Genomic DNA, 22,707 nt, shown 5'->3' with positions numbered 1-22,707 from the left:
ACAACCAGTTCCTTAGTCTTTGAGGTGTTGAGTTGCAGGTGGTTTGTGTGACTCCATGCGACAAAGTTCCTCACCAGACTTCTTGTGGCGTGGGTGTGGTCCTTGGCCAGCTGCAGAGGAGGCGTGACGCAGTGAGCTCCCGGGGCGGCGCAGGGGCGGGGTGAACAGGTGTGCTGGGATCTGACAGTGATTGTGTCTCTTTATGTGTTGGCAGTGACAGACGGAGACGGAGGTGACAGCAGAGAAAGAGAGCGCGGAGTATATGTGTCCACGTTACCCCGAGTTTAATAAAAGGTTTCTGCATTGTCAAAGTCGCTCCAGCTGGTATTTCTTGGGTCCACCGTTACACTGGTGCCGAAACCCACGCGTGATGTCCGGTCCCCTGCCGGCTCCCCCTGCTCCCCCGGCGGCGCCGCCGCCCGCCCCACCGCCCGCCCAGCCGCTGCAGATCTTGGGCCAGATGATGGTGGACATGGCGGCGATGGCGGCTCGTCAGGCGGCCACGCAGGACCAACAGTTGGCGTTGCTTCGCCTGCAATCGGAGCAGCAGACCGCGGCTCTGGGGCAGCTGCTGGGGAATGCGGCCGCGCCGGCTCCCGCCCCTCCGCTGTCGGTGACGTTGCACCGGATGCGGGATGGGGAGGACCCGCTGGTTTTCATCGAGGCTTTCCAGGCCACGGCGGTGGCCTGTCGGTGGCCGGAGGAGGAGTGGGCCGCCCGGCTGCTGCCGCTTCTGTCGGGTGAGGCCCAGACGGCGGCGCTGAGCCTGCCCCCCGGCTCGCGGGGGGTGTTCGAGGACGTGTGCCGGGCGGTGCTGGATCGTTTGGGGCTCTCCCCGGAGGATTACCGCCGTCAGTTCCGGGCCAGCAGGATGTCGGGGGGGGGAGCGGCCGTTTGCCTGGGCTCGGCAGCTGGAGGATGCGGCAGCGAGGTGGCTGCGACCGGGCCCCTCGGCTGGGGAGACGCGGATGCTGAACATGGTCGTCCTCGAGCAGTTCGTGGGTGGCCTGCCCGAGGCGACGGCTCGTTGGGTTCGCTGCCACCGCCCGGCGGATTTGACGGCGGCGGTGACGCTGGCAGAGGACCATCTGGCGGCCGACCCGGTACCGGGCCGTGAGGAGCCGCGGCGGGGCGCCCGTGTTCCGCCGCCCAGGCCACCGGCGGCGGCGTCGCAGAGGAGAGGCGGCGGCCCTGCGGGAACGGAGCAGGCAGCAGGGTGGAGCCCCAGGAACCCGTTCCGGCCGCTGCTTCCCGCCGGAACCCCGGCGGCCGCCGAGGTTGCCCCGGAGCCACGGGGAGCCGCACAGACGCCGGGGCCGGACTGTTGGAAGTGTGGGCGGCCGGGGCACCTGCGCCGAGACTGTCCGCTCATGGAGGTGGGGCAGGTGTTCCGCGTTGCCGGCGCTCCAGCGCCCGCCCCCGGTCCAGGAGTGACGTACCGCGTGCCGGTAAGGTGTCAAGGGGGTATTCGCCATGCTTTGGTGGACACGGGCTGCACGCAGACTCTGGTCCACCAAAGTTTGGTTCGACCCGGGGCATGTGCGGTGTGTGGCCGCGGTGCTGGAGTCCCTGAGGCAGGCGGGGCTCACGGCCAACCCGAAGAAGTGTGCGGTTGGACGGAGGGAGGTACAGTATTTGGGGTACCACTTGGGGAGCGGGCAGGTGCGACCTCAAGTGGAGAAGACGGCGGCGATTGCATCCTGCCCGCGTCCCAAGACGAAAAAAAGAGGTGAGACGGTTTCTGGGGCTGGCCGGCTATTACCGACGGTTCGTCCCAGGGTTCGCGGACCTGACCAGCCCCCTGACTGATCTCACCCGCAAGGGTGCCCCAGTTCTGGTCCAGTGGACGGAGCGGTGCCAGGCGGCGTTTGTGCAGGTGAAACGGGCTCTCTGTGGAGAGCCGCTGCTGTTCACACCTAACTTCTCCCTCCCTTTCTGTCTGCAGACTGACGCCTCGAGCAGAGGGCTGGGGGCCGTTTTGTCCCAGCAGGTGGGGGGAGTTGACCGGCCGGTCGCTTACATCAGCCGGAAGCTCACGGACCGCGAGTCACGGTACAGCACCGTGGAGAAGGAGTGCCTGGCGATCCGGTGGGCGGTCGACTCCCTTCGCTACTACCTCCTGGGCCGCCCGTTCACCCTCTGCTCGGACCACGCCCCGCTGCAGTGGCTCCACCGCATGAAGGATGCCAACGCCCGGATCACTCGGTGGTATCTGGCCATGCAGCCCTTTAAGTTCAAGGTGATCCATAGGCCGGGCGCGCAGATGGTCGTGGCCGATTTCCTCTCTCGCTCGCGGGGGGGGGAGTAGGTTCGGCCGGATGGGCCCCGGCCTCAGTCGGGCGGTGGGGATGTGTGGCGTGGGTGTGGTCCTTGGCCAGCTGCAGAGGAGGCGTGACGCAGTGAGCTCCCGGGGCGGCGCAGGGGCGGGGTGAACAGGTGTGCTGGGATCTGACAGTGATTGTGTCTCTTTATGTGTTGGCAGTGACAGACGGAGACGGAGGTGACAGCAGAGAAAGAGAGCGCGGAGTATATGTGTCCACGTTACCCCGAGTTTAATAAAAGGTTTCTGCATTGTCAAAGTCGCTCCGGCTGGTATTTCTTGGGTCCACCGTTACACTTCTGTACTCCTCTTCCTGATCATCCCAGATACACCCCATGATGGCCGTGTCATCTGCAAACTTCTGAATATGGCATAATTCAGAGTTGTAGCAGAAGTCAGAGGTGTACAGGGTGAAGAGAAGAGGGGACAGCACAGTTCCCTGTGGTGCTCCTGTGCTGCTGACCACAGTGTCAGACGTGATGTCCTTCAGCCTGACGTACTGTGGTCTGTCGGTGAGGTAGTCGGAGATCCAAGCCACCAGGCAGGGGTCCACCTCCATCCTGTTCAGTTTTTCCTGAAGCATACAGGGCCGGATGGTATTAAAGGCACTGGAAAAGTCAAGAAACAGTATCCTGACCGTGCCTTTTCCCCCATTCAGGTGTGAGTGGGCTCTGTGTAGGAGGTACAGGATGGCATCCTCCACTCCGACACCCGCCTTGTATGCAAACTGTAGTGGGTCCTGGGCATGTTGTACCTGTGGTTGGAGGAAGTTGAGGAAGAGCCGCTCTAGAGTCTTCATAAGATGTGACGTCAGTGCCACCGGTCGGAAGTCATTCAGCTCATTGGGCCGGTTCTTTTTGGGGACCGGGACGATGCAGGATGTCTTCCATAGGGCGGGCACTCTCCCCAGTCGCAGACTGAGGTTGAAGACTCGTTGTAGCGGCTCCCCAAGTTCAGCAGCACACGCCTTTAGCATCCTAGGACACACCTTGTCTGGGCCTGCTGCCTTTCTGGGGCGAAGCTTCCTCAGTTGCCTCCTGACCTGATCCACTGTGACACTGGGAGATGTTTGGGAGGAGGGGAGGGGGGGAGATGTCTTGCTGCTGAGAGAGGGATTGGAGGAGGGGGGTGTCATGGTGTCAGGAAGGGGGGGAAGCGAGGGAGGCAGGAGAGTGGGGAGAGGACTCTGTAGTGAAGGTGAGGGTGAGGGTGGGGGGGTTGTGGGCTGGTCAAACCTGTTGAAGAAGTTGTTGAGTTCGTTTGCCTTCTCCACAGTCCCCCCCACTGTGCTTTTCTTGGTGTTGTGGCCTGTGATGGTTTTCACACCATTCCAGACCTCCCTCATATTGTTCCTCTCCAACTTCTGCTCCACCTTCCTCCTGTAGGTGTCCTTTGCTTCCCTCAGGCAGCGTTTCACCTCCCGCTGTGCTGCTTTCATCTCCTCCTTCACTTTGCTCCTGAAAGCCTTCTTCTTCATGTTGAGGACAGCTTTGACTTCCTGTGTTACCCACGGTTTGTTATTAGGATAACACCGTACCGTCTTAGCAGGGGCGACTGTGTCCACACAAAAGTTGAGGTAGTCTGTAAGACAGTGTGTCGCCCCCTCTATGTCCTCACCATGTGGGCTCAGGAGCACATCCCAGTCTGTGGTGTCATAGCAGTCTCTCAGAGCATCCTCCTTTTCTGGGGTCCATCTCCGGATGGAGCGCGTTGTGACAGGCTGCCTTTGGACGAGGGGTGTGTATTGTGGCTGTAGGTAAACCAGGTTGTGGTCTGACTTCCCTAGTGGGGGGAGGGGGGTGGCTCTGTATGCATCTCTCACATTAGCATACAGTAGGTCAATTGTCCTGTTGCTCCTTGTGGGACAATTCACAAACTGGTGAAAAGCAGCCAGAGTAGAGTCCAGTGTGGCATGGTTAAAGTCTCCAGATATAATAATGAAAGCCTCGGGGTTTTGTGTCTGAAGTCTTGCTGTGACTGTGTGTATTTTCTCACAGGCAGCTGTTGTGTCGGCCCTCGGAGGGATGTAAACACACACACAGATCACATGACTGAACTCCCGAGGTAGATAATGTGGCCGCAAGCTAAACGTCGACATGGCATTTCTTTGACTGATTTCCAGCCTACTCTTAAAGCACCCTGTCATTTAGTATCAGTGAGTTTTCTGGAAATCCTGCATAATTCTATCAAATATTTCAAGAATTTCTTGGAAGTTCAACACTCAAAAATCCTTTCTTATCTCTGCTATGTCAGGCCTAAGCCAAGTTTGTCAGAAACCATGCAGCGCGGCAGCTCTTCCTCCGCTCTCTTCACTAGCTTTCTGTCCTAATTACCAACATTAACTTGTTTTCTTGGTGCACAGCCAAAATGGTAGAGGTCTGTGGGGCCACTGAGCTGGCACTGTCAAAGGCGTAGACTCATACTGGCAGAGGTAGAGTGGTGCCATATGCCTGCCGTCACAGACTGGCAGAGGTCACATGGACATTCAGAAGCAGTCCTAAACCACATGCACATAAATTCAGTTGCAAAATGAAAAAACAACAACAACAACTTAGACAGAAAAAAAGGCACTTTCATCACTTTTAATACATTTACAACTGTGTGGCTTGCAACAGGTAAACGCTGCTGACTTGATGAGGATCTTTGGCCGAGCGTGCTTGCTCATTCAAAGGTGACATTGGCACTTTAAATGCACTGACATGGGACATAGATAAGAAAGTAAATTGCCCCACTTTTTAGCAGTCAAGCACTAGCCAGACAAGAATGGATAAACAGTCATTTGCAGCAAAGCTGACATGTATCTAGGGAGAATTTGAGCTTCTTAAACAATTTTATTTAGTCACACGCAGAAAGAAAGTAATGGTAAGAAGGATTAATAGTCTGCTAAGCCATTGTAGAAGTTGATATCAGAGGAACTTTCATGTTTTTTTACATGTCACTGATATTTCAAAAGCCACAGGGAGCAGAGATTTAACTTCGTCGTATTAAAGCATTAAGCTTGGTTTCAATTCTAGTGCACTGAGGAGGACAGGTGGAGGATGACAGTCTCCAAGTTGACTGACTGACTAAAGCGTCTGGCCTTTTGGCTCTTGGTGGAGCTGAAAGTATCTTTATGTCTGTACTTTTGGTGAAACAGATTTTGACAGCCTATTATTTACCACTCGAGGGAAGTGAGGAAGATATTGTGGCACAACACAGACACATGATTCATATGGAAGCAGTCATCACAGCTGTCTCTTCGCACAGAAACACATGGAGTGACAAGACTGCAGGACAAATCAGATCTTTGTCTGCTCTTCGATCCTCTCCTCATACCTCAGTAATATGAGGTGAAGATGCAGGAGAAGACGTCTGATATTTGTCTCCCTCTCACTATTGATTTTGTCTGTTTTTTCCTCGGTCTATTCAAAATGCCAACTGGTGAATGACTGTGATTTCTCTTATCTGCCATTTAAATGTAAGAGTTTGAGATAAGAAAAAATGCTGCTCGTTCGTCGTACCCTGTCTCATGTTCCTCAGTTTGACATATCTACTGCAGCCTATCCATCCCCCTCATGTTACATCTTTGGCATTACTGAAGATATGTAATTGTAGGACAGATGGCAGATTATACAAACCCTCATTACAGTAGTTGATGTGGCTGGGATCTAGATCATATAAACCGTGTCTTCCATTTTTTTATTTGCTCTCACTGTGTGAAATGAGTTCTCATTATCTGTGTCCATATAGTGCTTCTTCCCCTCACTGTACCTTCGTTCTTATCCCACTTTCTTTTCTTTCCTAAATTACTAATGGAAAGAGGAAGGTGAGACAGGAGAGGGAGAGACTAAATGTTCATAGAATTACAGTGCATGTTCAATTATTCCCTATTTATTCAACACTTACATATAGTACAGTGTTGTGATGTATCAACACTGAGTTTTAATGCCTTCTGTCCTGCATGTCCCATGCGAGCAAGCAAAGTGGCTTTGTATATACCCCAATCTGCCCTTGATAGGAACATCATGTCTCACTTTTCTTACCCAATAGGGATTAATAGTGTCAGTTGGTGTGAAAGCTCGTCAGTGGGTACACTGAGCAGCCATTTGTCAGTGCTTTGCTGCCAGTGGGAAGCGCAGAAGGCTGCACCAGATTTTGAGAAAGGGAGAGCCTCGCGGAGAAGAGAGATGGAAAAAAGAGAAAGTTTTATTTGTTTGCTGGGTTGATGGTTCAGCCAGATGGATGAGAGAGAGGAGATATGGTGAAAGACACGCTCGCAGAATGTATGTAGCTTTCTGGGGGAAATGTGTGGTGTGATAAGAGTAGTGTACTATACAGTATTTGATGCTTTAGATTAAATGCCCTTCTTAATCGGGTAGCTTTTCTTGTACTTTTTCTTGTTCTTTTAGTTTGCTCCTCATGTTTGACAGATGCCATAAATTACTTTGGAGAAGCATTTCCAACAAATGCAGGTCATATATGGATGTTTGGAATCATTTTTAGGGCTGGGCCACTCTAGATTATTGTTATTATTATTTGTTTGAACCACTCTGTAATACATTTACTTTAATGTTTAAAAGGGTCATTTGCTTGCTCCATCTCCTACTTAGTTTTAGCTGCCCCACTGTAAGACCCTTTGATAAACCCGATGACGGCAAGCTGTCTAGGCCCAAAGGCACCAGCACACCAACTCTTTCTCCACATCTCTATTCTCATGAGCATAACGTTACCATCTGTAGTGATTTCTCTGAGCCTTTAGCTGTTACTCTGGGATTTTTCTTCGCCTCATTGAGCATTCTACATTGTGCCTTTGGTACCATCCTAGCTGGGTGCCCACTTAAGGAGAGTAATAACAGAACAAAATTGTCTCCTTTTAATTGTCCACAATTTCTAGACAATCATCAGTGTGAAGTGATTAAATATCGTAACTCTCTGATTACTTTGTAGCGCTTTCCAGCTTAATGCAGTTCTCTAACATAAGTGTTTTTGCAAAGCGCTCTTTATCATCAGCAGATACTTTTGTAAGTAAGTTGAAGTCGCTCTGTGCCACACTTCTATATCTGAATGATCTATTCATTATGGACAATTAAAGTAGATTTTGTTTGTTCATAGTTGGAACTTGATGAGGAGAAAAGAAGTTGAATATAATTGCAGATCATTGCAAAAGAGGTAATGTTGTTTTGTTTTTGTTTTTGGGCTTTTTTGTCACATATGGTGGGCCAGGTGTTTGTACAATATCTGGAATAGTTTGAGATTAAGCAGGGTGTGGATGAACAGGGAAGAAGAAATGAATTCAAACAAGAGAAACTAATGGACAAGATTATACCTACATTTACATTTAAGAGGATGACTGGGCACAGGTTGCGTTTAAACACAACTGACTGTTAAAACTTTAAGAATTACGGACGTATGCTTTCAGTGTATTACTGCTGTTTATATGCTATATGTTTTGCCATATTTTTCATTTAATGTAGACAGTTGAAATATGTATCAGTCCATTGGTATAACATGATAGTAGAGGAGAGTAGAGGAGAGCAGATTTGTAGGTTGTTCATATTTACATGTTGCTTTCCATGTCAACATGTTGCATTCATGTTGAACTTACAGTCACGCGTAATAGGATAAAAGTAGAGAAATTTATCTTAAAATGAACCAAACGCAGCTTTGTCTTGAGAGCAGCGTATAAACACAAGTCGCTAATAATAGTTTTTTCTAAGAATATGAATATATTTTCTAGTGTAAACAGCAAGAAGGTCCTGAGTTCAATTCCACCATCAGGCCAGCGTCTTCCTGTGTGGAGTTTGCATGTTCTCCCTGTGTTTGCGTGGGTTCTCCCCGGGTACTCCAGCTTCCTCCCACAGTACAAAGACATGCAGTTAGTGAGGATAGGTTAATTGGGAACTCTAAATTGCCCATAGTTGTGAGTGCAGGAGTGCATGTGAGCACGAATGGTTGTCTCTGTCTATGTGTTAGCTCTGCCACAGACTGGCGACCTGTCCAGGGTGTACCCCGCCTCTCGCCCTAAGACAGCTGGGATAGGCTCCAGCACCCCCGCGACCCTGAAAAAGGATAAGCGGAAGTGGATGGATGGATAGATAGTGTATTTAGCAATTTAAGCAGACGCCATACCTACTACTAAAAAGTCTATAAGTCCCAACAAGTAGCCCAGCACATAGCCACTTTGGACTTACTTCTGATAAAATACAGATGCAGAAGAATGATTATGATGGACAGAGGTAATTTAATATTTAGTTAGTTCAAGTAGAAGAAACAATCCTTCCTGAGAGTGCCCATGGCTGTTTACTTGATTGCTAAAAGTGTGATTTTGGATTAAACAATAACAGCTACATAAATGGAAGTAAAACAGCAAAGTAAGAAAGAGCAGCAGTCATTCTGTCTCTTCTTTAGCCAGTTACTGAATATAAATGTTAGCTATAAAAGAAAGTTAGCTGTCATCTGAAATGACACAATCTCTACATTCCTATATTATACCCATCGTGTAAAAAGCACAAAACAAGAAAAACACAGACAGGCAGTATCATTGTCAATACACCAACAAATAATGTGAGTATGATTTTATCGCTCGCTGCAGAACGAGGAACGAGAAGAGAGGCAAAAAGAAGATGGAGTGAGACAGTGTGGCGGAGTGACAGCCAACAGCTGAGCTCAGGGAAACTAAAGAATGAGAGTCGAGACACTGACAGCATTTGGCAGAACAAAGACAGAGATAGAAGATAATATAAGATAAGATAGAACTTTATTAATCCCTCGGGTGGGTTCCTCTGGGAAATTCGATTTCCAAAAAAGCACAGCACCGACAGAAGTTACAGAGTTATACACACACACATATATATAAATACAGAGACAATATAAATAAAATATACAAAGGGGATAAATAGAATAAATAGGAATAAAAATAAAAATACAAGTGAATTGCACATTTCAAGTATTGAGTCTATTGCACCGTTGACTATTTACAAAAGTATTGCACAAAAGGTATTGCACAGTGAGGTGAAGAGGCACTACAGCTTAGTTGTTCCCTCCTTTGTCCTCCTGTTTCCCCTCCCTCTCCCCTCCAGAGAGGAGTTAAACAGTCTGATGGCGTGTGGGACAAAGGAGTTTTTAAGTCTGTTAGTTCTTGTCTTTGGGAGAAGCAACCTGTCACTGAACAGACTCTTCTGGTTGTTAATGGCCGTGTGCAGAGGATGCCTGGCATTGTCCATAATGTCCATCAGTTTCTTTAATGTCCTTTTCTCTGCCACTGTCACCAGAGTGTCCAGCTTCATGCCGACCACAGAGCTAGCCCTCCTGATCAGTTTCTCCAGCCTGGATGAGTCCTTCTTTGCTGTGCTGCTCCCCCAGCACACCACAGCATAGAAAAGTACTCCAGCAACCACCGACTGGTAAAACATCCTCAGGAGCTTCCTGCAGATGTTAAAAGACCTCAGCCTCCTGAGGAAGTACAGTCGGCTTTGGGCTTTTTTATACAGGTACTCTGTGTTGCATGACCAGTCCAGTTTATTGTCCACCCACAGCCCGAGGTACTTGTACTTGTTGACCACCTCCACCTCCTCCCCCTCTATCTGAACCGGCAGTGGACCTGCTCTAGACCTCCCGAAGTCCACAACCAGTTCCTTAGTCTTTGAGGTGTTGAGTTGCAGGTGGTTTGTGTGACTCCATGCGACAAAGTTCCTCACCAGACTTCTGTACTCCTCTTCCTGATCATCCCAGATACACCCCATGATGGCTGTGTCGTCTGCAAACTTCTGAATGTGGCATAATTCAGAGTTGTAGCAGAAGTCAGAGGTGTACAGGGTGAAGAGAAGAGGGGACAGCACAGTTCCCTGTGGTGCTCCTGTGCTGCTGACCACTGTGTCAGACGTGATGTCCTTCAGTCTGACGTACTGTGGTCTGTCGGTGAGGTAGTCGGAGATCCAAGCCACCAGGCAGGGGTCCACCTCCATCCTGTTCAGTTTTTCTTGAAGCATACAGGGCCGGATGGTATTAAAGGCACTGGAAAAGTCAAGAAACAGGATCCTGACCGTGCCTTTTCCCCCATCCAGGTGTGAGAAGGGTGGAGAGGCAGAAATGGAGAGGTCAGAGGGAAGAAGAAACAACTTTAGGGATAGTGGGACTGAAGCCTGAGAGAGGGAGGGGAGGCCTGAAGCAACACTCAGAGAAAAATGATTGAGTTTAAGTTAGAGTCGTTGGAGAAAGACAACTTCCCTTTTCCCTGACTCCGTATCCAGCATCATGTTAAGGCCAGAGCACAGACAGAGCTCTTGCTTCCCTGTCACCCACAAAACAGAGCCAGTTATACACAAGTGGACCCCTCCCCCCCACAGTAAAAAGCCTTTACTTTACAGCCCACGGCCTCTCCAGGGCCACACAGGGATATGTTTGTGTGAATAATTAGAGACTTTTAAAGCTGTCCGCTTATTGCTATTTGACAAGGAGAGAGGGGGGGGGGGAGCAGGTCAGGCCGAAAAAGGTCTTTTAAAACCCACAGGAAATCTATTAAAAGCTTTATATAAGGCATATTTACACAGGGACTAGTCCCCATCTGCTAAATCCTTCTAACCTCACTGTGCCTCCCCATCTCTATCTGTCACTCCCCCACCCCCCTTTTTTTTAAACATCAGACAGTCTCATCCATTTTCTTCATTCATTTCTTTTTTCAGATTTAAATCTGTCAGCCTTTCAACTGTCTCTTTCTGCTTTAATTTTAAAAGGAACATTTACCAAAAAATAAATAAATAAAAATATGTGAGCTTAAATCAGGCGTCCCACTGTTTGGGAATGACATGTTTTCAAAACAAAGTCATCCCATGGTTTATTCATGGACTGTAATTGCCATGTTGCTGTCATTGTCCTGGACGTTTAGTTGACCATGCAGAGTGTGGAGAGAAACGGGGACCACGCAGGTCATGCCATCTGTTCGAATACCTGTGTCATACTGAAGGAGCACAACACCCTCCACCAACATGTTTGTCCTTTAGAGTAGCAGTCAGAGAGACATTTGCTCACCTTCCATATCCCATTCCTCTAATCTCTCTAATGAGAGGATTGTGTTTTATTTACATGAGGTCACTGCCACTCCTCTAGTTTCTTGATTTGACAGCTCACTTCTTGTTGACTACACAGCCAGCACCTACTCTACGCACAAAAAGGTTACCCTTAACGAATGAAATGGAGCCAAAGTATTGAAGCATCTTTCCCTTTGATCCAACCGGGGGAACCTCGCTGTGCCGTTTTTCATAGTCAATTGGAGAGAGTCAGCTTTGCTGCTCAAGTACTCTGTGATGTTGTAAATATCTGTGGCAGCATTACAGTGGCAACCTGCTGAGACTGCTGTCACACGTTGAAAGGATACCATATGTGTGTACAGTATGTGGTATAGTATATTGGTACAGTTCGAGACCATCAAGTATAAACATTTTTTTCCACTGTGCTCCTAGAGCTTGACGTTAAACTGAGTTGAGGTTATGTGCTAATGTGCAACAGCGCATCAGAGTGTGTAGTGAAGATATTAAGAATTACACTCTTCATTGTTTCACTCTGTAGAGTTTTTCTCTCTTTTCAAACATTGCGTGACCCAAAGCACATAATTTCCATAGCACTGTAAGTTTGACAAGTCCATGGAGAGTCATCCCCACTCCAATACGAGCAGACTTGTGTGTGTGTGTGTGTGTGTGTGTGTGTGTGTGTGTGATGAACGAGAGAGAGTGCACGAGAGAGGAGACTGTGCCCCAAAGCAGACTGGTTTCACCATCTGTCCTTGCTGTGTCCTGTGATTTCCCTGTGTAATTCAGACAAATGTCATACTATGGGCAGGGGATGAGCTTTGACAAACTGCTCCAGACATTCTCAGTTCACACTCCCCCGATACTCCTGTTGAGTTCTTCTGTTATTCACAACATTTCTAACCTCACTCCGCAGTCGCGTGTTTCAAAGAGATTTGATTTTTCCTGCAACATGGAGGAAATTGCACATATTCCAGCTCGTTCTAGGCAGGATGGCAGCTCTGAAGCACTGAAGCGTATCTCCTGTTTAACAGCACGTATGATGCCGCTGTTAGTGTGTGCATTGACCTGTGTCCTCTGTGCGTGTGTGATTGTGTGTTGACAGTATAAGGGCCAGGCTAACCTTCACGTGTTTGAGGACTGGTGCGGCTCCTCTGTAGCCCAGCTGAGAAAGAACTTGCACTTCCCTCTCTATCCTCATGTAAGTACAGCAGTGCGCATTTTCATGCATTAACACTAAAGGCACATAGTATTGACTGGTTGTACATGCCTGTCAGTCTCCCTGCTCACACAAGTCACATATGCAGCTAGCTGTGTCTGTGTCATATTTACCAGCAGAATTTTTATTCATTTATTTATTTTGGAAAATGGCTCTTAGTCTCAGACAGCAGGCTTTTCATTTGTACCTATTGATTTGCTGACTGAAATTGACAACTGCCACAAGCACATTTCATCAGCTGCTCCTAGCTGAGGTGTTTGGTGCATGTGCAAATCAACCTGTGAAACAGTGAATCATCATTGTCATAAAATCAGTAGCTTTTAGCAGTGGAGCGCGCCTCACTGGTAGCTGAAATCACTGTGTTTTACATCCTTCTGAGTCTGCAAAGGCTCAGCAACATTAATCTGATAATATCATTCTAAATAATTAATTGCTAACCTATTTAGTTTAACAGCATCACTGGCAAAACTTACAGCAGTTTCAGATGTCTCAAAAAGATCAAAAATGGCAAAAAATGGCCACATGCATAAAATTGTATGATGGGACTGATACTGTATGGCAATAATTTCCAGGTAAAAAGCTAGCATGCTCACTATGATCTGTGAGCATGCTAGCTTTATGTTTAATTAAAGCAGGCTCTTTTATTACAGTATCTCGTCTGTTAGTCTTCATTGTCCTTATATCAAGTGGCAGACTTGAACAAGTGGGTCAGAGGTTTGCTTTATGCTTCATTGTGTGTTTTTGAACTGAATGTTTCACTGTGACTTAACATGAGATAGTGTTTAACTTGCTGCTATTAAAGTTGCAATATTTTTCCCTCTTTCTTACTACAGGCCAGGACAACAGTGAAGAAACTGGCAGTGGCTCCAAAGTGGAAGAACTACGGCTTGAGAATATTTGGCTACCTTCACCCTTACAGAGACGGTAACTAGCTTTTTCTATTAGTAAGTCACCAATCTGAGGAAGCATTTGCACATTTGAAAGAGTAGACATTTTCCACAGCCCTCTTAATCCAAGCACTTCGGAGCCACTAATGTAGTGGATATTCACATTTTTATTAGGGCTGAATGCCAGAAGTCTCACAGCTAAATCTCATTGCAGTTCCCTCATGGCCTTACCCTCAAGCCCAGTTGCTATGGGAACTGAAAGCTCTAATGCCCAAGTGCCCTTACACAAATTGCAGAATATGAAGTTATTAATTAGATTACCATTCATTTCAGCCCCTCATGTAGCTTTCACTTGGGGTATCACTCTCCGTTGCTGATGGCTTAAAGGTCATATTATCTTCTCGGTGACAGCCTGCACGTCGTTTCTCAATTATGTTTTGCAACCAAATTTAAAATATGAATAATGTGGCAATTTAACATGTAGTTTGAGAATTCCTAAATATTGCAATAGTGTAGTAACAAACTAGTTTTATTATAGTGAACACTACCACCTGCAAAATATTAGAATGTCTCACCGTACTGACCTGGGTTTGCAGCAACCCCAAAATGGGAAGCTCTATTCAGAAACAGCTGATCACACAGTTAAGTCAACTCTGAGGTTAGTGCATATGTGGTGAATAAAAAAGGGCAGTATCAGTCGAGCACCAATATCACAATTCGCCGTGACAATAACGAAATAACTAAATAAAGAGCAAAGCCTGGGTTTTCAATCCACTGGAGATCGAAAAGTTAACGGGTGCCGTTCTACAATTATCTTCAAGAATCCAGCAGCGGCAGTAGCGAAAGAGTCTGTGCTCAAGAGGAGAAAAGAGTCGATACATTAGCACTATTACAAATTCAAATTCAAATTTTATTTGTCACGTACACAGTCATACACAGTACGATATGTAGTGAAATGCTTAGACAACTGCTCGTGACCTAAAGAAAACAAAAAAGGGAAAAGGCTATGAATAAGAAAGGAAATAAATATGAAAAATTAAAAAGGGTAAATTTAACTAGGAAGGAATAAAATATAAATGAAGGTTAAAAATGAAATAACTGTACAACACAAATTAGAATGAAGGGTAAATTTAACTGGGAAAGAATAAGATAAAATATATAAATTAAAGTTGAATTAAAGTTACATTTCATTCTGTGTTCACGAGTGTTCATCATTCATCATTTTACACGGCAGACTTGATTTCCCAAATGTGAAAAAGAAAGTGTGCTCTTTGTTTTTAATTCTGTCGTTTTATGAAATGAATAATGAAACAAAGAGTCTGCTTGACAGTTTCTAAAAGTATTTGAATACAACCTCGGATAAGCAGTAACACACGGCATATTATACTGTGTCAAAGGCTAGGCAGAGTGTAACTGAACAGCTTCCAGAACCACCTTTAACAGCAACAACATGAAGTAATTATTTATCAGACGCTCACATTGGTGTGGAGGAATTTAGGCCCACTCTTATTTACAGTGTTTATTTGGGTTTCCAGGCACTGATTTATGCACAGCTCTCTTAAGATCCTGCCACAGCATTTGAGTCAGGTTGAGGTCTGAACTTTGACTGAGTCAGTGCAACACCTTGATCCTTCTCTTTTTTCTGCCATTCAGTTTTAGATTTGCTGCTGTGCCAATGTCCCAATGTCAGCCAAACTTTAGCTGTACCCTCGCCATTCCTCTGCTCCCCACTTAGTATGCTATGTTCATGCTGATATGCTGTACGCTTTGGTTGTCACCAAATGTAGTGCTGCGCATTATGGCCAAACAATTTCACTCTGGTCTTGTCTGTCCAAGGACTTCAGAAGCCTTGTGGTTTGTTCAGGTGCAATTTTGCAATTTCTATGACCATTATATGATTTGACCTTGGGGTGAATTTTCTGAGGTGTCCACTCTTGGGAAGATTGGCAGCTGGCTTGAACGCTGTCCACATGTGAATAATGTTTTTCACTTCAGAATGATGGACTTTAAATTGTTTGGAAATGGCCTTATAACCCTTCCCAGATTGATGGGTACTAACAATTGCTTCTCTAAAATCATTGCCGAAGTGGCATTGAGTCTTTGGAGTGTGTTAACACACACAATAGCGCTCCAGACCAGAAAAACACAAACAAAAAGACACCAAACCAAAACTTCTGCTTTTATAAGGATCGCCACACTTGATCAGTTAATCAAGGGCTTTTGATTAGCAGCACGTGGCAGCTATCCCGCTCTTAATCACTGTGGAAATAGTAAGATTATACCTTGTTTTTTCTAATAGCAATGCTGCATTTTAGCTTATTTTAGTTCGATAAATAATAGTCAGTGCAGCAACATTATTAGAAATCTGTATTCACTGGGGTGCGTTGAGCAGTCGACCACATGCCATATGGCTGAGAGTGGCCAGCCCGGGTTTGAGTCTGACCCGCGGCCCTTTGTCTTCCCCTTCTCTTTCTGCCCCTGCTTTCACTGTGTCTATCAAATAAAGGTGGAAAAGAACAAAAAAAAAAAAAGAAATCTGTATTCACAGGTATGTCCACCTGTGTTACGCTTTTTTATATACAATAGTATATATGAATTTGCATGCCAATCCACAAGAAGAAATGAAAGATAATCTGACGGTGTGGATACCGATTTTATTCTGCTCTTAGGATGACTCCACATTTGAAAACTAAGATCACTGTCTCTCAGATCACTGATTACCCATGAACGTGTAAACATTTATGAGGAAAGATGACAAATAAATACAATTTGTTACTATCCTGAGATTACTTATAAATTGAATGACAATGTTTGTGAGCTCCACTTACTGCACCCCATGTTCTCACTGTTTTGCGTCTGTGCTCAAGTGTTTATTTCCATTCATATAGTTGTTACATACAGATTAGAAATTCATGTGAGGAAAATCTTCATATCACCGTAACCATGCATGTCATCCATGACTACTGCTCCCGGCAGGGCACCACAATTTTGGTGCGTTTTCTTTTTCACATTTCTTATGAAATTCTGCTCTTCGTGATTATACTCTCTTAGATCATACATATCTACTTCCACTGACACACACTTTGATCATATTTTCTCCCTTCCAGGTGATTTCCAGTTCTCAGTATCATCAGACGATAACTCTGAGTTCTGGCTGAGCCCTGATGAGACTCCTCTTAATGCCAGACTGCTGGTCTATGTAGGACAGGTAAGCAACAAACTGTGTTACACTGAATATTATCTGAAACACACAGAGGGTCACTCCATTTAAAATCAGCAGGGTCCCTATATTCTTTATAGTTTACGATTCAAAGGAAAGCCATTTAGTACAACCCATTTTTCAGTACTCTCCTGTTTTTAAATGGCATTGCTTAGCAACGAGCTGTTACTGTAGGAAGAGCCTGAATCTTCTGGGGCCTAAATTCAACCTCTTAATGTCATGACCTAAATAGTAAAACACTTAGTATAATATATACCTCTAGGGAAGTTCATCCATAGTACAGTTTGCGCAGGGAAGCCAAACCTTAATCATTAGACTACATAGTGACTTTATTATCTGATAGGATATTCAGGTGACGGTGACTCATATCTCTAAATGGCTTCTAATGGATTTTATTTCTCTCATATATGGCTATGCACACTATGACAGATCAGGCAAGTATAACTATGATTAACTGCAATTCTTGTGGAATCATAGTTACTGTTGAGACTTTAAAGGGTCAAAGCTATTACTCTGAAATGATGCCATCTAAAATCGTTGCTGAGATGTGACTAAGAGCATCCAGCTCTGACCACACCTCAACATAAGCCTTTAATTCTGCCAGAGTTCAGCGATACAGCAACAGCAGGGACAATGAGCGATTTGACCTTGTTCGTCTTTAGTAATCACCCGCTCCCCTCATGTCACCATCCTAACACCGAGGCTATCACTCACCTCCCCAACACACGCCTCAAAATACAGTAGACTTAAATCCTCCTGTAGAACATCCTGTGAAAAATCGTTTTCCTTTCCCATCTATCCTTGAAGTACCCTCTGCCCGCAATTGAATAAAAGTCAAGCTGTGCTGCTGCTGCTGCCTCTGCTAATAAAGTTTTCTCTGCGAAACCCTCTGAAAGATTTAAGAAGGGAAAGATGCACGAGGTTGCACAATATTTGAACTGCACCATATGAGTGCTCTCAGCAAATATGTGTTAAGAGCAAAGGTCCAGTGATGGTGCCATCTGTATTCCAACAGGATGCGAGATGTCACCAGGTTCCATGGGAGCTGAGATTAATTGGCTGCTAGAGAATATTGATGTGACATTTAGCAGTGGAAAAATATCATCTAGCTAATGGCAGAGGAGCAGCATTATGGCTAAGGATCATTCATCCTGCCACCGGCTGACAGACAGGTCTCACTGCCTTCCCAGTCTCGAGAGGCACTTTGTGTTTCACGGATAAAAATCTAAATCGTTGCTCCGTTCAAACCATCTGCATGAGCTTAGGTGGAAAAAGAGTTTATTTAGATTTTCTCTTACTGTAAGTTTGTTTGTTTTTTTGAAAGAGGATTTTGAAGTAGTCAGATTTTCCCCAACTTTTAAGAGTTTGTGTTTCATATAGCACAAACACTTTACACCCTGAGGAGACATGCGCTGCTCTTCTTTGCTTGCTACAAAGCCTGCCCTTAAGACTTGTAAGAGCTCTAATACGGCGGTCCCCAACCCCCGGGCCACGGACCAGTACCGGTCCGTGAGTCATTTGGTACCGGGCCGCGAGAGTGAGACTCGGGTGTGAAATGTATGGTTTTCAGGGTTTTTAGCGTTATTTTGTTATCGTTTTTTTTTTTTTTTTTTGACTCTGTTTTCCTGGGTCTTTTCACGTGTGTTATGAATAAATCTTCTTTTTTTCGGTACCGGTACTAGTTTCATTTTGTTGTATTTATCCGCGACACCTTAAAGGCCGGTCCATGAAAATATTGTCGGGCACAAACCGGTCCGTGGCGCAAAAAAGGTTGGGGACCGCTGCTCTAATACACAATTAATTTATGGGTTTTTTAAGTTATTTCAAACCAGATAATAATAAAATAACTCAATTTTAGCTTGTTTTTTATTTTCTGAAGATTAAATAAAAATTAAAGGCAGGGGTTATTCTTCAGCCACTTCTGTGTTCTGTGTGTCACATTTACGACAGTGAAAAAAGGTTATTTTTCTAATCTTCCTGTGCATGCGAAGGACATTACACTGAATTCTAAATTCACCCATTCACTCAAATAGCATACACAGTATACTACAGTTTTATTCTGTTCATACCACATTTTTCCAATCCCAAATACACACACCGTTGGACACACCAGGGCACTTTTTCTCCTTTTTTTTGTGGAGTTGTATCTTGCCCAGAGATTGGAGGAACCCCAATAACCCCAGTTAGCATTCCCTGTAAACCTCTGTCCAAATGGATTGCACACCAGTAAAAAAAAAGCCACTGACTGACAGACAAGTGTGTGAGGGATCCAGCAAGCCCAGATCTTTTTTTATTTGAATAAGCTTCCTAGCATGCGCTGTTTGAGGCTAGTGCTTCCAAATGAAAACGCCAATGACTAGCAAATATATCTTTAAAAGTATAATTCGAATGTGCTCCCATGAGGCATTTAACAGTGATGTGATGAAAAATAGAGCTGAAGTGTTTCTGTGCTGTTTCCATGGTGACCCCTGTCAGTATTTTCTTGTCTTCCAAATATTACAGCAAAGAAGATAATGATTTAATCTCGAGATGTGTATTTCTGTTATTCTCAAACATGTATAAAACATTCAAAAGGTAAGCTTGAGTCCTAGTTCCTGTGTAGGTCATCCCAAATCCACACAAATGCATACGGTACCAGTGGATCTCCAAAAAATTAGAATATTCTGACTTAGTTTTTCATAATGTAACTCAACTTTTGTATTAATCACACATCTAAACATGATTGTAATAGTTCCATGATTTAAAAAAGCATTTACAATACAGAAATCTCCAGCTTCTAAAAAGTGTGTTCATTTATACACTCAGTACCTGGCTGGCGTTGCTTTACCACAAATTACTGCATCAGTACAGTGTAGCATGGAAGCGATTAGTTTGCGGTCCTGCTGAGGTGTTACTGAAGCTCAGGTTGCTTTGATGACAGCAGCTCGTTTGTATTTTTGGGTCAGCTTCTCATCTTCCTCTTGAAACAAACCAGAGATTCTCTGTGGGTTTCAGGTCAGGTGAGTCAGCTGCCCCATCAACCATCATAATAACACATTCAGCAAATCATTATGTAGGAGTTTTGGCACTGTGGGCAGAATCCTGCTGGAAAAGGAAATTGGCATTTCCACGAAGCTTGTTAGCAGATGGAAGGGAAGTGCTCTAAAATCTTCTGGTAGATAGCTGCGTGCAGATGACACGGCACTCCAAATCATCACAGACTGCAGAAACTTCACACTGGACATAAAAGACCTTGGATTCTGTCTCCATTATTCCTCCAGACTCTAAGATGTTTATTTCCAAATAAAATGAAAAAAATTGCTTTCATATGTGGATCACAGGACTGTGGACCGAGCAGCAGTCCTGTTCTTTTTCTCCTTAGCCCAGATAAGAATGCTTCTGACATCTCTGGATCAGAAGTAGCTTGATATTAAGAATGCAGCAGTTTTATCCTGTTCCTGAAGATTTGTGTGATGGTGGCTCTTATTGCACCGTCACCAGCCTCAGTCCAATCCTTCTGAATTTTCCCAGGTTGCTCAAATAGACTTCTCTTCAAGGTTCAAGGTTCTTTATTTGTCACATGCATAGTTATACAAGTATAACATACAGTGAAATGTAGCCTGACACGCTCCTCGACATGTGCAAAAATGGGGGGGGGGGGTGTAGAGGAAGAACATTATATATATATATATATATATATATATATATATATATATATATATATATATATATATATATATACACATATATATATATATATATATACACATATATATATATATATATATATATATATATACATATATATATATATATATATATATACATATATATATACATACACATATATATGTATGTATATATATATGTGTGTATATATGTGTGTATATATATATGTATATATGTATATGTATATATATATATGTATATACATACATATAGTATATACACTGGGTGAATGTGCAGAACTAGCAGCAAGCAGGTGAATTCTGTACATTAATATGAATAGACATCTGACATCTTAACAATCATGTCAAGGCAGTGGACATCCCCGTTGCTTGTGCACCTTTTCCAGAAACACTTTCCCCTACCTGTCATCTTAGCATTAACATGCTTTCATACAGCACTTTGTGAACAGCTGGCCTTTTCCCCAGTAGACCTTGGCAATGTTTGTTATCTGGACTGTCAAGTCTCTCAGTTTTGGCCTTGATCGTATTTACCTGTTCTGAACTAGACCAACACATACACAGTATTTGTATTGTTTGAGTGGTAATTTACTCAAACTCAAAATAAAATATTCTAATCATTTAAAATACTGCACACTAAATACTATCAGCCAACAATCATCCAACTGAAAACATAAAAACAGAAATATTTCACTTTATGACTTTATCAATATAGAATATTAAAAAAAAGAACCTTTAAAATATTCGTATTTTTAGGTGCTCTACTTAAAAACGAAATATATACGAACCCAAGTGAGAGAACAAAATCGACCTTGCGTCATGCTTGGTTCTGCTGCTTGGTCCCTTACATGTACCAGCTCCCTCTTCTCAATTTGTTGAAGTGCGATTGGTTGGGTACACTATTCTTATTAGAACACTTTCCATGTTCCTGCTGGGACATTATCTGTACGCATACGAATGAACTTAATGTGAATGAGGATTATCCATTGTCCCGCCTTGCCGTTAATCATATTTTTGCCTACAGCTAATCTGTAATGAGATTTTCCTTCAATCAGAATGTCCAGACAGCTCCCGCAGAGCTTCCCACAGAACCAGCCCAGTCTTGTCTGATATTAAAAGGCCCTTATGAGCAGGAAACGGCACATGTGTGCAAGGCTGTGTGTGCGCTAATGCCTTAGTGTAGTTCATGTCTGGTTGCACAGACACTTGGCGCAAATGGCAAATCAGCCACAATGTTTAAAACACCTATGTTATATTGTGTAGATCCCCCTTCCACAATGGGGCGCGATGTTGGCCCACCATAGATCTGGCTGCTTGCTGTTTATCTGCAGGATGTTCAATCGGATTGAGATTTGAGGAGTTTGGAGGCTGAGGAAATGTCTTAGAATTTTTGTGTTGTTTCTCGAGCCATTCCTGAGCAGTTTTTTTCCCAGCTTTTGAGATGAAAGGTGGATGCTATGACGTCTAATCTGTCTGGTTCAAAAAGCAGATACAAAAATACACAGGCGTACGAGAAACTGGGTCAGGGAACTGCGATCAATATGGGACTCAACAGCACCAGTAGCTTCTCATTCCCTGACAGACAAGACATTATCACTGTTGTAGGAGCATGCACCAATTCACAACTTTGCCCCACTCTACAAAAAACCAAGAAACTCAATTTGTAGAACAGCTGATAAGCAGATAAGATTTAAAAGTTTTTTCTTTTTTCTACCACCTGGCCGTATCGATTGTAAGGAGGGATGGAATTAAGTCAGCTTCTTTGACTTAAAATCACATAAAATCTCACCTAATCATATAAACGTTTAAAATAAAAGATGTTTGACGTGTACTTAGCTGGGGCTGTTTCTGCACTGTCAGTGGCACAGCTTACTGGAACACCTAAATTGGAACAATGCCATCATTAATTTTACTAACATTTGTGGTTTTCCTGCCACAGTGAATAAAGATGTCTGCAACAACAGTGGTTAATGAGTTTCAAATGCCCATCGTTTTACCAGGTAAAAGCACCTGATCAAAGACACTGAATAGGATTTTGGATTAAAAGCGACAACGCGCATATGATACATTTTATTCTTTAGCCTTGTAGAAAAAGCATTTTGACAGGGAAGAAAATAGATACAGCCAGGTTTCAAATTTTAACATTGCTTGAGACGGGCAATCTATCACAGTACACAGCACGTCTGTGTCTGCTATTATTCGTGTTATAGTTAGATACATGTGTGCATACAAGCCCATCCGAATGACTGTAACACCAACGTAACTCGGCAGTTCGAAAATGACTGAAAAAAATGAATTCAGGCATGAAAGTAGGTTTGATGGTCCACATCCATTTAAAGTATCTGAAGGTTGATTTTATGGTAGATTGCAATGTGTGAAAACTGGTAAATTCAA

At 44.4% G+C, this 22,707-nt stretch overlaps 2 protein-coding genes across 3 annotated transcripts in view; both read left to right on the top strand.

Annotated features, from left to right (window-relative positions):
• Positions 1-22,707, top strand: part of b4galnt4a (beta-1,4-N-acetyl-galactosaminyl transferase 4a) — a 181,715-nt gene that overhangs the window by 107,406 nt on the left and 51,602 nt on the right. For both annotated transcript variants that reach the window (XM_080876616.1, XM_080876617.1), the window contains 3 exons: positions 12,428-12,523; positions 13,375-13,465; positions 16,536-16,636. In XM_080876616.1, coding sequence (XP_080732742.1) covers positions 12,428-12,523; positions 13,375-13,465; positions 16,536-16,636 — 288 coding nt within the window. The remainder of the gene's footprint in view (positions 1-12,427; positions 12,524-13,374; positions 13,466-16,535; positions 16,637-22,707) is intronic.
• On the top strand, positions 957-2,594 carry LOC308392287 (uncharacterized protein). Its single transcript, XM_080875261.1, has 2 exons — positions 957-1,448; positions 1,946-2,594. Exons 1-2 carry the CDS (start codon positions 969-971, stop codon positions 2,306-2,308), a joined length of 843 nt encoding a protein of 280 aa, XP_080731387.1. The 5' UTR covers positions 957-968; the 3' UTR covers positions 2,309-2,594.

This window comes from Rhamphochromis sp. 'chilingali' (assembly GCF_963969265.1).
Source record: "Rhamphochromis sp. 'chilingali' genome assembly, chromosome: 2".
Lineage (NCBI taxonomy): Eukaryota > Metazoa > Chordata > Actinopteri > Cichliformes > Cichlidae > Rhamphochromis > Rhamphochromis sp. 'chilingali'.
Note: the sequence above shows the minus strand (reverse complement) of the source record. Positions and strands in the feature narration are given on the sequence as shown.